A 13,254-nucleotide genomic window follows, 5' to 3' on the forward strand; every position below is an offset into this window, starting at 1 on the left:
ACTGTGTGTCTTTGGGTAGTTTGTGGCTGTCCAAATGTGTTTGCTGTTTGGCATGTATATAAAGAAGCAGTCATTTGAGATGTGGCAGAAAGTCATGGAAGAGCATCAGAGCCTTTCAGAATGGCCAGTTCCTTGGCATTACTGGGGACCTCTCTGCTTATTTCCGAGGGAGAGAACTTTTTATCAAATTTGACACAAAAACCCAGCATTGAGATTCGTAATATCTATCCAATGGACAGGTACTCATTTTTATGCTGTTGTATTTTTTCAGTTGCTTAGGTACAAGCTCCAATGCTGTACTGGTTGTATAGAGTTTGATGATGTTGATTTAGAAAGTCCAGTCTTTGTTTAACAACGTGCAACCGTTCCTTTAAAATGTTTCCTCTCCTGCGTTATCAGTTCTCTGTGTGATGATAATCCTCGGATCACCATGTCAATTTGAAAGAACTGTCATTTATGTTGTACTTTCCACACAAGAGAACTTAGTTACTGTCTAATGAAGGTAAGCTGTTTTGCTGCATCTGTATCAGGGTTTTCACCTTTCCCATAATCACTGCTGAAGGACCAGGGAGAGCTTTGTGGTAACAAGCAGTGTGGAAAACCTCCATAACAAACTAGTCCCAAATGTTCCAATGTCAGCACCTAAACATGGATTTGCATCGCAACACCTGTATGTATGTATTATTCTGTTGTAGTGTTTCAGCTATCAATCTGGTGAAGAACTAGTGAAGTAAATATAAATATATATGTATATGAATGTGTGTGTGTATTGTTTTTTCTTGGCATGTTTGCAGGACCTAGTGTAAGTGTAAACATTCTGTATTTAGAGTTTCATGTTTGTATGTATGCTTGATTTGAGGAATGCGTGACTTGTGTGCTCGATTTCTGCATGTAGCTGTTGAGACTTCAGGCAGTTTTGGATGTGGGTGAATGTGCAGTTAGATCTCTGAGTTGGCTATATGTGTGCTATTACTGATGCACAAAGGAACAGCCTTGTGCTTTCACTGCTGCTCTCAGGGCACTAAAAAGTGTTCTGAATGCAGATATGTTCCTCTTTTTCTATAATATTGACTATTTTATGTAGCTTGACTATACGTTTTTTCATGTCTTATCTTAGTTTAATTCTACAAAGCATTTCCATATCGTTTTGAGTGGAAGTCCTTATACAAGGTGAACCTGTACAGTGTGGGACGGTAGCTGCTAAATCCTCCAAATTCCTTCAGGAGCTCTGCCCACCCACTCATGCTTCACAGGCAGCATCTTTTGAAGTGCCAGGAACAATTCCCCACTGTGGCCTGTCATTCTTTTATATCACTGTACTTTAGCAGTAGTGTCTTGATTGCATTGCCTCTCTGACCTGCCTCTGCTTATTTGTTCCGTGGAGCCATGTCTGGCCTGACAGCCGTAACGTGATTTGGACTTCAAGTTCCAGAGACCTTACTGTCTTGCTCCTTTGACAGTCTGTAAGAATTCTATAGCACTACATGAGAGGAGTTACCGTTCTTTCTTCAAGTCCTTTTTGGAAGTCATCCCTCTTTGGAGTGCGTTGAAGGCCCGTCTTCATCTGCACTGGGGAAACGGTCCTGTTGGGTTGCAGCTGGGGAGTAGCAGAACAAGGCCAAGGAAAGCTCGATGGAGGCTGGTTCAGCCCTTAGGGCATGCATGTCACACACGCTCAATGGAGGCATGGTAGTGTTTGGAAAACAGTTGGTGCTGTGCTTTTGGTACAGGCCAGTGGGCATTCAGGTAGTGAGAGCCAGTCACAGCACCCGTTATACCTAGAGTGGTCCCATAAGTTACTTGTGGGGGGCACTGAATAACCTCACCATAACTGTGCCATCAGATTGTGAGGGCAATGAGGTGACACCAGTCTGGAGATGGTTGGTGTTGCCTTTCCAAATGCCTTCTGAGCCTGTGACTGCTTGGTCTTGTATTGGCCTGTGGCTGCCGGCCTGCCTAGAGTACTTTCCTGCAGCTGGAGGTATCTTCACAGAATCACAGAATTTCTAGGTTGGAAGAGACCTCAAGATCATCGAGTCCAACCTCTGACCTAACACTAACAGTCCCCACTAAACCATATCCCTAAGCTCTACATCTAAACGTCTTTTAAAGACTTCCAGGGATGGTGACTCCACCACTTCCCTGGGCAGCCTGTTCCAATGCCTCACAACCCTTTCAGTGAAGAAGTTCTTCCTAACATCTAACCTAAAACTCCCCTGGCTCAACTTTAGCCCATTCCCCCTGGTCCTGTCACCAGGCACGTGGGAGAACAGACCAACCCCCACCTCGCTACAGCCTCCTTTGAGGTACCTGTAGAGAGCAATAAGGTCGCCCCTGAGCCTCCTCTTCTCCAGGCTGAACAAACCCAGCTCCCTCAGCTGCTCCTCGTAGGACTTGTTCTCCAGGCCCCTCACCAGCTTCGTTGCCCTTCTCTGGACCCGCTCAAGCACCTCGATGTCCTTCTTGTAGCGAGGGGCCCAAAACTGAACACAGTACTCGAGGTGCAGCCTCACCAGAGCCGAGTACAGGGGGATGATCACCTCCCTAGCCCTGCTGGTCACACTGTTTCTGATACAAGCCAGGATGCCGTTGGCCTTCTTGGCCACCTGAGCACACTGCTGGCTCATATTCAGCTGACTATCCACCATCACTCCCAGGTCCTTCTCCGACAGGCAGCTCTCCAACCATTCCTCTCCCAGCCTGTAGCTCTGCTTGGGGTTATTGCACCCCAGATGCAGGACCCGGCACTTGGCCTTGTTGAACTTCATGTAGTTCACCTCAGCCCATCGGTGCAGTCTTCCAGATCCTCCTGCAGAGCTTTCCTACCCTCGAGCAGATCGACACACGCACCTAACTTGGTGTCATCTGTGAACTTACTGAGGGTGCACTCGATGCCCTCGTCCAGATCATTGATGAAGATATTAAAGAGGACCAGCCCCAGCACCGAGCCCTGGGGGACGCCACTAGTGACTGGCCTCCAACTGGACTTGACTCCATTTACCACGACTCTTAGGGCCCGGCTACCCAGCCAGTTTCTAACCCAACGAAGCGTATGCCAGTCTAAGCCAAGAGCAGACAGTTTCTTGAGGAGAATGCTGTGGGAGACGGTGTCAAAAGCCTTGCTGAAGTCAAGGTAGACCACATCCACAGCCTTTCCCTCGTCCACCCAGCGTGTCACTTTGTCATAGAAGGAGATCAGGTTTGTCAAGCAGGACCTGCCTTTCATAAACCCATGCTGACTGGGCCTGATCGCCTGCTTGCCCTGCAAGTGTTGCGTGATGACTCTCAGGAGGATCTGCTCCATGAGCTTCCCTGGTACTGAGGTCAAACTGACAGGCCTGTAGTTCCAGGGTCTGCCCTCCGGCCCTTCTTGTAGATAGGCATCATGTTTGCTAGCCACCAGTCGACTGGGACCTCCCCCGATCACCAGGACTGCTGATAAATGATGGACAGTGGCTTGGCCAGCTCCTCTGCCAGTTCTCTCAGTACCCTTGGGTGGATCCCAGCCGGCCCCATCGACTTGTGCACATCCAAGTGCCGTAGCAGGTCACCAACCAGTTCTTCATGGATAGTGAGTGGATCTTGATGTCCCTCTTAACAGCTGGTGCTGGGAGGCTCGGTTGCGGTCTTGCTCTGGGGCTCTGTTGCTTATGTTGCTGCTGTTCGTCCCTCAGAGGAGTCCAGCATCTCTCCAGGAATGAAGTAGCCCATTCACTCGTGCCTGGGGTCTTGCTTGCCCCCACTGCAGAGCTGCTCGGGGATATCTGTGCTCTGTCCAGCTCTCAAGAGCGTCTCGGGTCTTTCCTGACAAAGCTCCTTGCTTGACATTGCCTAGCCTGGGTTCCCTTCCTGACCTCCTGTCCTGAGGTCCCGTTCTGAGCTCGGAGCTAGGTGCCATCCCAAAGATCTGCTCTTTGCTGAGAGCAGACCAGAGGGCAGCCAGTGCCTTGCAGTGATCCTGCGGCATGCTGACTAGGGCCCCGCTTGGCGTCTGCACGCTGCTGGAGTGAGCACTGGCTGCCTGTGGAGCAAGAGGCAACATTCTCCTCCCATCTAAGCTGGATGGGCTGTTTTAACTTAGCTGAAGTAACGTTACTTTTCAGATCTTTATTTTATAGGGAAAGAAAGCCTTTCCAAAGGATTTACTGCTCTAGAATTGAAAAATGTAATCCCTAGACTGCTGGGGCATAATGGAGCTTGTGGTTTTACTACATGTATAAAACCCACTCAATTCTGTGCTTCAGAACAATGGCTGGCAGGGGACAGATGCTAAGCAAAACACTTCAGAGATAGCTTTAGTACAGGCATATGCCTGTAATGTGGTACCAGGCTGAGTAGCAGCAGGAGGAGCTTGTGTGAAGGGGTGTAGCTGATTAACTGTTATGGGGCCGAGCAAATTCGGGGTACTGAACTATCACAGTCGCGGATTCACCAGCAACATAGCATGCCCTCACTCTAGTCGTGTTCAAGGAGAACTATCATGGCTAGGAACAATGCAGTGAAGAGCACTTTATTACAGCTGCAGCTACAGAGGTTCTTTGGATTGCCAGCAATAAATTCACTGTCTACAAAAGCAGGCTGGCATGCATGAAATACACAGGTACATAGTCTGGCTATTAACATTTTAAAAGGCACAAAGACTCTATAGAGATTTCTAAGTTTCTGCAGAAACGCCTGGTATAACCAAGTGTTCAAATCTTACCCCATCGTGTCCCAATGTGGGGGAAGAGAGGCTCAGCCCATCAAATGATCCCAGAAGTCACAACAATGTCTTCCCCAACATCTCCTCTCTCTTATAAGCCAGCTTATATTGTTCTCTATCTTTTAGGTGGAGCTTGAGTGACTCTAGTCGCATATATCTTGCTTATGATTGGTAAAAAGTTTTCTCGCTTTCATTTAAAGGTACAGGCTCTGAGACATTCAGAGCATATGCGCAGTGAGGGGTGGTCGCACCTGGAGGCGGGTGGCTTTTGGGATGGAGGTGTGTTTTGGTATTATAATGATATTATAATGAGCAAAATTCACGAGAGCACAGCATCTTGTAAAAACCATGACAGGCCATTGTCTCAGGGTAGCAAATGTGCAGCCTACCAATCCCAGTGTGCACAAGAACAATTGATGCCCCCTCTTGTCACAGAGCCTAGCCGCGGTGTCTCCACTCCTCTCTGCGCTCCATGCTGTTCCTTAGTCAGCACACTAGGTGCCCCCAGTGGTGGTGACATCTAAGGTTGGAGGCCTAGGGAATGCTTAGGTAGTGCAGCTACACTGCACCCTGTAAGCTTCTTCAGTGCTTTACATTTTCTTTAAAATGTGAATACTCGTTTAATTTTCCTAGTCACTTTAGGCAATTACTTCAGAGCTCTGTGCATGAGTCCTTGGAACAGCTCTTCTGGTGGTAGCGTAGCATTTTGACTTGGGTAATAAGTAACACTCACAGAGAAATAGCTCAAATCAAAGCCATACAACAAACCCTCAAGACACTTTAATATTCTAGGAGAGCTTTTCTGTGATCTAATGAGTGACTTTTAACCAAATTTAAAGCCTACATTCAGCTAAGGCATGCATAAATACAACCCCTAAAGCAAACTCAAGTGTGATTGTAGTCGACTTTAAGGATGGCTGTTGTTGAAACTCCAGTGAAATAAAACTTTGGACTGTTCCAAAAAGACAAATGTCTAGATTACATGGATGATAAGTACATGTTAATGTTTATAGAGCTTGGAAAGCACTGCATGGTCTGCTGAGGCAGCACTTCTATGCAAGCTGCAGCTGAATTAAATTGGCACCATGGCAGTCTCATGCTTTTCTTTCATCCTGACTGCGTAATCGTATCCCGCTTTGTGTGCTGGTACTCAGCTGATCTCTTTATGAGGTGGCTTGGGGGCACTAAGCTAGTGGAAATCAATTTTTGTCTCTTGTTGATGTGCTTACTTATTTGTGCTTGGCTCAGTGCCGTGAACCAGCTTGCTGAGCTAGATGAGTGCCCTGCCCTGTCTCTGTGCTGGGAGCAGCAGGAATGCGGGCCTGGGGCAGGCAGTGCACGGAGTGTGGGGGTGCCAAGTTAGATTGAGGTAAACTGTCCGGAAATAGCAGCCTCAGGAAAAGAGCTGCCTAGAATCACATTTGATACCAATTAGGAAGGCAATTGTTGAGCAGCAGAGGGAGGCTAGTGGTGCAGCTAGTGTGCTTGTGGAGCTCTCAACATGTGCTGCTGTTCTGTGCTGACCTGGCTGGCATCATTTGGATGGTGCCATGCCATTGCTCAGCATACAATGACATGGCAAACACCATGAGTAAAGCTGATGCTTCCAGAGTTCTTAATGGCAACTGCTGCTGGGTAGTTTTTTCAGGTAGCCTCTCCTTCATGATTTTCAGAAAGAGTTGTATAGATAAAATACACGATTTTCTGGTGCTGCCACCTTTGTTTTGTGGGTTTTTGTTCCCTTGTGTTTCCTGAGAGCAGTGAAATGATGGGTCAAAAATAAATGTGTGTGAGAGAAACAACACAGCACATCATATGTACCTATAAATCCTTAGGACACTTACAAGTCAGCAATGCTGGAATGATGGTAGCATTACTAGGTTTGGAATTACAGATTGCAGTGTGGGATATATCTTTCTCAAGTCCTCCTTTCTGCTGTTAAATATTTTCTTTTCTTATTATCAAATTTTATCAAATTGAAAAACCATTAACTCTTCAGCTGAAATTCTTTTGATAGCTTTCTGTCTTCTTCATGTTATGTTTTCCTTTTTTTTATTATTTTTATTTTTTATCCCAGAAATTGGTCCAGTGACGATAACCACAGATCCCAAGAAATTTCAGTTTGAACTCAGGGAGCTTTATGTTCAGGTGAGTAACATGTTTGTTCTCTGTGTGGTTTTAGCACCAGGCCCTGTTCCCTCCTTCTAATCCTTCCTCTCTTGTTAGTGTTTCTGCTGTAATGCTTCATCTGGAGGTAGGCTGTCAATCTCGGTCATTTTACCTGCACTAATTATCATCTGCCTGTTCTCTGGTCTTTTTAATTTATGATTACAATTTACTTTGTGATTACGATTTACTTTGTCTTAGTTTCCATTGTATACAGAGACTTGGTTAATTGATTAGTAATACAAGAAAGACTAGTTACTTAATGCAATATTTATTTTACATTTTATTAGTCCTGCCACTTGTTCACAGATGCTTTTATGAACAGTATGTTTTACTGTTTTCTGGAAGTTATTTCCTTAGTTCCAGTTAGCGAACTAATTCATGTGCAGGACTCTTAAGACCCATCAAATGTGACATATGCGCTTCCTCTGCTGCCCTGTGTTAACCAGCACCTCCTGATTCAAAAGCAACAACAGGTTTGTTTAGGTTTTCTGGTCTTATTCAAGCTCCAAGCTCTGTGAATTGCTTCCCCAGCCACGCTTTGGAGATGAGCAGTTTTTTTGTTGTTGTTGTTTGTTTGTTTTTTTTGAGCCAGTATACCATTATGTTTCCCTTGGTGGAATCAGGTGCTGGAAGGAAAGAGAGGTATGGGAGTGGAGTTACCTTTACTGAAAGATCCTACTCTCTTACCTTCTTCAATCAAGCAAAATGCATCTGTTTCGGGAAGAGCCTTGCCTGAGTTAGTGGTGCTTGACATACTTCTGACTTGAAGAACAGTGTTTTAGAAATGGGCATATGGTTTAATCCCTGTAATAAAAGGTTGTTTGGAAGTCAATGGTGCTAGTTGGGGTAGAGTGAGAGAATGAGTAGATTAAAATTTGGCAGAAAGGTTGAAATTCTGATAAAACAGAAGTAAATTTATAAGGAGAGAGAAAATGCCGGTTGTTGTTGTGCTTTTCCCTTTTGTAGGGAAATTAAAAATCCTTCTAGTGTTTATTTTTTGTTTTTGTAATAGCTATTCTGGAAAATAACTGTAACTGTTTTGAAAAAGCGTATGAATCAGATGAAGCTTTTGGGAATTTAAAACTCTTAATTTGCTAGCAAGTTGTTTAAAAGTCACTGTCTAATGAATGTAAGATTTCTGTCTTTAATCTTGGTTGATTACGTATTTCATAATTTGAAGATGTGCCCATTCCACTGATTTAAGGCATTAACTGATTTACTATTTTTCTTTACATTGATGAAGGACCAAAGTAAAAATTAAATAAGTGGTTAGGTCAGGACTGATAGGATATCTTGCAGTAGTTCTCCCAGAAAATATGAACATTTCCATGAAGTCCATTATGGGTATTTTTCCTAGAGAGGTGGTAAAAAGATGCAAGAATGAATAACATGCAGGAAGGGAAAATTCTGAGATAGATGCATTTCGAAAAAGACTGTAGAACAGATTTTAGTGAACAAGGCTAAAATTAAGGTGAAGTTAAATTATTTTAGTCTTATGTATATATAAAACAAGCCAGTCTTCCTAGCACATTTCTATCTGTGAAACTTGACCTCCCCAGTTATCAGGACAAACCCAGCTCTTACTTTCCAACAAAATCTATCTGGGTGCAGAACAATTCGAGTGTTTGGATGTGACATTGGAAATAGGCTTGGAAATTATGTTGGCACTTGACAACAGTAAAGATCAGTGAAATGTATACAGACTAAAGAAAGTATGTCCTGTTCTTTTTATGTTTAAATTGATGAAGAAAGTACCCCTTTGACACTAGGTAAGCTGTTAGTATTTTGCACATGTTTTATCTGTCATTAACAGATAAACAGATGTGTGAATCGTTCTTAGGGGCAGCATGACAATAACTTGTACTTGCATTCTTAGTGTCACTTCTTTTTTAAGAGGGAACCAGATTTTTTTTGTGTATCCTCATACTAAATAGAGTTTTTATTTTTTTTTTTTTACGAATTTTTACAGTTTTTATTTCTTATTTGCATAAGCAATATAATGAAATATTGTCCATATAAAGTCTTTTAAAGCATAGGGAGTGCTGCATGATCCCCTGGTACAGATGCCTATAAAGTTGCGTGAGCGGTTATGAAAAGGCCTTATTTGGGTGTTCCTGAAAATAAAAATGACAAATTACTTACCAAAATCAGTTGTCTTTAAGAGTTTTTGATAACACCTTTCAAATTAGATACTAAAGTTATCTTTTTATAAGTGAACACAATGCTATTTAAATAACTAGTTATATCAATATTAAATTCAGACCCAAGAAAGGGAATAATACAGATGAGCTGAGCTAACAACCCAAATATCTGTGTGCATGTCCAAATTGAGAGGAAAATAAAACTTTCTGAGCTGTAGTTGTCACCCCTGTTCTTTTCCAGAAAACTTCACAAGGCAATTGTAATCATATTTAATTGGAATTTGGAAAGAAAAGCAGGAAATGTTGAAAGGAAAACTGTTGGTAATAAAACTGATATATTTTTGTTTACTAGTTCTGCCTAGCTGCCTTTTGAGTAAACTTCTCTTTTACATTATAAAAATGACACGTTCATGCTTATTGTCAGAACAACCATTTAGCTTGATGGTAACAGTAATCTAGTAGACCAAAAGTGGGATAGAGAGTTTACAGCCACCTTCTCAGTACCTGAGAAATTAGATATTATCTTGATTTTTGCCTACAAATTAAAGCTTAACGCAGGATAGTCTTTTGCTGAAGATGACATTTGCTTTGCAAGAGGAGGAAGAAAATCATTTGGGTGAAAAATCCTGTGCTTTGTCCCATAGGATTGTATAAGCATTGCCTAAATGAAGGTCTCCAAAAACGTTTTTAGCACATCAGAATTATCTCCTGACTTTCAGGCATTCTGGAGTTTGCCACTTGTTTCTCCCATTAAAGTAAGGCTACTTTTAGAAAGGACCAAAATACAAAAACGAAAAATGACGAAGTACCTATTCTTTAACATAAATGAGAAGTTTGGAGATATTTTGTTTCTAAATCAGGTCAGAGATACTGATAGATTAAAAATTGTTACTGATGTGAACATTTTGGTGGGGTCAGCTGAAATTCTTAAAGTCTGGGGAGTGTGGGAGGCAGATTTTTCTTTTTATCCCCCTCCCCTGCCATGTGAACTTTTAATCTCAAAGCATAATTTCTGATTGCATCTGAAGAACTAAAAACTGACGCAACAATTGTGTTATCTTTTTTTCTTCTTCCTTCCCAGCCTATGAAGTTTTGTGTGTAAAATGTGTGAAGTCATGATGATTATAGAAACACAAGAATGACTTCTGTATTTAATTTTGAAAGCGAGAGATCTGTTGCTGTGTGCAGGGCTGGGTTTTATAGTTTGTGTTCAGCTGTTTGGAAAGTTCTGTCTTCCATAAGTCAAGTTAACTTTTACGTAAGTGAAAGTGAACTTCTATTTAAATAGTATTTTTCTCTAACTCTTGATTCCTGAAAGGGTCAATTTCTCTTCCCATAAAGTTAAATACAGTCATACTTGGAAGTGTATTGTTTAAATCCATGGTCTGAAAAATCTCCAGCTGTGCAGCTGTCTACGCAGCAGTGCAGGTCACGAGGAACATCACCTACTGAGCACTGGCACTGCCCGCCCCACAGTGTCTAGGTCAAGTTCCTGCTGTCCTGGTACTGGAGTGTCCTCCTGGAGAGCAGCGCTGCTGGGCTGAGGTCACTTCGCATCTGCGCCTCTAACTGTGACCTCCCGGGGCTGCTGCGCACTACTGGAGCCATTAACTTGCCAGTCAGTAAGGGAGCGTGTGAGTATAGGAAATGGAGCTGTCGCAGGAACTGGGTGCTCCCAGAAGAGATAAGAGACACCAGCCATTTTCAGTGCTAACTACAATTTCCTCCTTTGACTTTATTTTCCCTAAGGAATTATTGTCATTGCTGCTTGTCTGTGAGTTTGTGACTACACTCTGCAGAAACTGTACAGTGCTTTGGAAAAAAAAAAAGTGAATAAGTTATTAGAAGCTGAGAAAGTATCTGCCTTGAATGTTTGAGAAGAAAGATATATTTTTTAGTATGTTCTTTATCTTAGAATTTCTTTTTCTTCTAATTGTGAACAGGGTGGTGGAGACTGTCCAGAGATGAGCATTGGGGCAATTAAGATCGCTCTAGAAATTTCTCTTCCTGGTTCTTTCATCTATGTATTTACTGATGCACGATCCAAAGATTATAGACTTGCACATGAAGTACTTCAGCTCATTCAACAGAAACAATCACAGGTACAGAGGGGATTTACATTCTGAGCTGGTATATGGTCAGCATTCCAGTTATGTGGATGTCCTTATATTGTTCTGAAATGAGTGTTCGGTGAAGTCTGAGTGTTGATAGAAGAGTGTGACTTATAAAGTTATTCTTGTTTGTTTCTTTCTGCGTTGTTGTTTTCATCAGCAATGAATACAGTATGTCTGTCCTTATATGCAAAGTAATATGAACCCTTGCTGAGCAATACAGTTCTTTTCTTGTCAGGCCTATGTACTAACTGTAAAATGTTTTCCTACAAAAGCTTTCACTATGTCCAATGTGACTTGGATTTGATTTTTCTTTTTTGTTTGTTTGTTTTGTTTTAAATACAGGTAGTATTTGTGCTAACTGGAGACTGTGATGACAGGGATCATATTGGTTACAAAGTCTATGAAGAAATTGCCTCAACGAGCTCTGGTCAAGTTTTTCACTTGGACAAAAAGCAAGTTAATGAGGTAAATTTGCCCAAATTCTGCTATATAGAACAAGGCAGGGGTTTATTCTCTAAGTCTTTAAATGACCTGATTGTGGGCTAGTGTGATTGAGGAGAAAATCTAAATGTTCTCAAGTTTGTATATAGATTTTGTTCTATCTTTCCATCTGCTATATCAGGATTCAATTCTATTAATTTTATTTATATTAGGGAAGTCTGAACTACTATATGTCTTTGTTGGAAAGCTTCCAGGAGGAAAGCCTTTAATATAAAGGGACAGTTCTGTGCTTTGTGAGTGTCAAATCAGTGGCTTTACTCCTCTCTGAATGCAAGTACAATATCAGCTTTAAATGAACACTTTGTTAGCAAGCAAAGGATGACTAATAAGCCAGGATATAAGGTTATGGACAGGTAAGCTAGCAGGCTTCCATTGTTCACAAAGCAACTGTGATAGTTTTTAATTGAGGTTGTTTTTTCAACAGTTTTGACGCTTTTGCTGTCAAATGGTAGTTTTGAGTCATGGTGAAATGCTTTGTTGTAATTGTTGACTCACAGCCCTGAACGAATATTTTCTTTGAAAATTCCAGTGATTCTTAGACAGAAATGAAATTTCAGTAGTGCATGAGAAAATAATTTGGAGAGAGATGAAATCACACATTAGTTATTTGGGGAGCTGCAGTTGTTTATACATGTTGTAAATGTTTCCTTTTGACTTCTTTGTATAGGCCATAACTGGATGAGGTTTTTAAATAAAACTTTAGTTTCAGTTTGTTCCTTTTCTTTTTCTTTCTAAAACTTTGACGGTGACAAATGTTGAACATGCATTGCAGCTCTCTTCTGCTGTTGGTTAGTGAGATTGATATTCTTACCGGGAATGTAATAAGGTACTGGCAATAATGTGAAAGTGATCAAAAGGAAGAACTTCCCCGAAGGGTTTATCCTCCCAGAATTAGGTTAAAAGTTAGAGGAAAAGAAATTGGCAGTTAGGACTATGCAGTTTCTGATCTGCGTTTTGCATTTTTTTTGTGTAAGAAGGGTAAAACTTCTGTCTGTGAGACTCCATAAAATCCATTTATACTGAAATAGTCATGATACTGCCAATGGGAAATACTCTTTGTCAGGTCTGCAGATTGAGGATAAAGTATTTTTGTTTTGTTTTGCTTCTGGTTTTGGGAGGTAAGTGAGCAGAAGTGACTTGTATGTATTAGGCAGTACCATATTGTTAAGAAGAGCTGACATACACTGTTCTGTTGGCTGTCTGCTTCTGCTTTCTGAACTTAGCACTTTTCCATCTCCAAGAATACCAGCTTCTGTTTGAACTGTTGGTCTGTCTGCGAATTTTGAGTAAGGTTTCAAGCCGGGAGTTTCAGTAGCCATTTCTACCTCTTTCCTGCTTTATCTCAGCATTTTCTTTGGGCAAAGAATGGGGCTTCTCATCTCTGGGGTAGACAACCCATAGCCTGTACAAGAGCCAGAGGGTGATACAGACAAGTGATTATATCATTAGGTGCTATTCTTGCAGGTTGTGGTTGTGTTTTTTTGGGGTGGGGGTGTGGTGGTGGTGGCGGAAGAATGCATTGCATTATATAATTACACCTCCTTTCAGTGATCATAGGCTGCAAATGGTCCCCTTGGTAAAACTCTACAATACTTTTGGAAGTCCTACATGGTAACACGGTAACTGC

General features: G+C 42.0%; 1 protein-coding gene across 1 annotated transcript in view; it reads left to right on the plus strand.

Moving 5' to 3' along the window:
- Positions 1-13,254, plus strand: part of HMCN1 (hemicentin 1) — a gene marked incomplete at its 5' end in the record, with an annotated part of 190,986 nt that overhangs the window by 20,546 nt on the left and 157,186 nt on the right. The window contains 3 exons of the mRNA XM_084291227.1: positions 6,780-6,850; positions 10,956-11,114; positions 11,469-11,591. Coding sequence (XP_084147353.1) covers positions 6,780-6,850; positions 10,956-11,114; positions 11,469-11,591 — 353 coding nt within the window. The remainder of the gene's footprint in view (positions 1-6,779; positions 6,851-10,955; positions 11,115-11,468; positions 11,592-13,254) is intronic.

This window comes from Netta rufina (genome assembly GCF_964035555.1).
Source record: "Netta rufina genome assembly, chromosome: 8".
Taxonomy (NCBI): domain Eukaryota; kingdom Metazoa; phylum Chordata; class Aves; order Anseriformes; family Anatidae; genus Netta; species Netta rufina.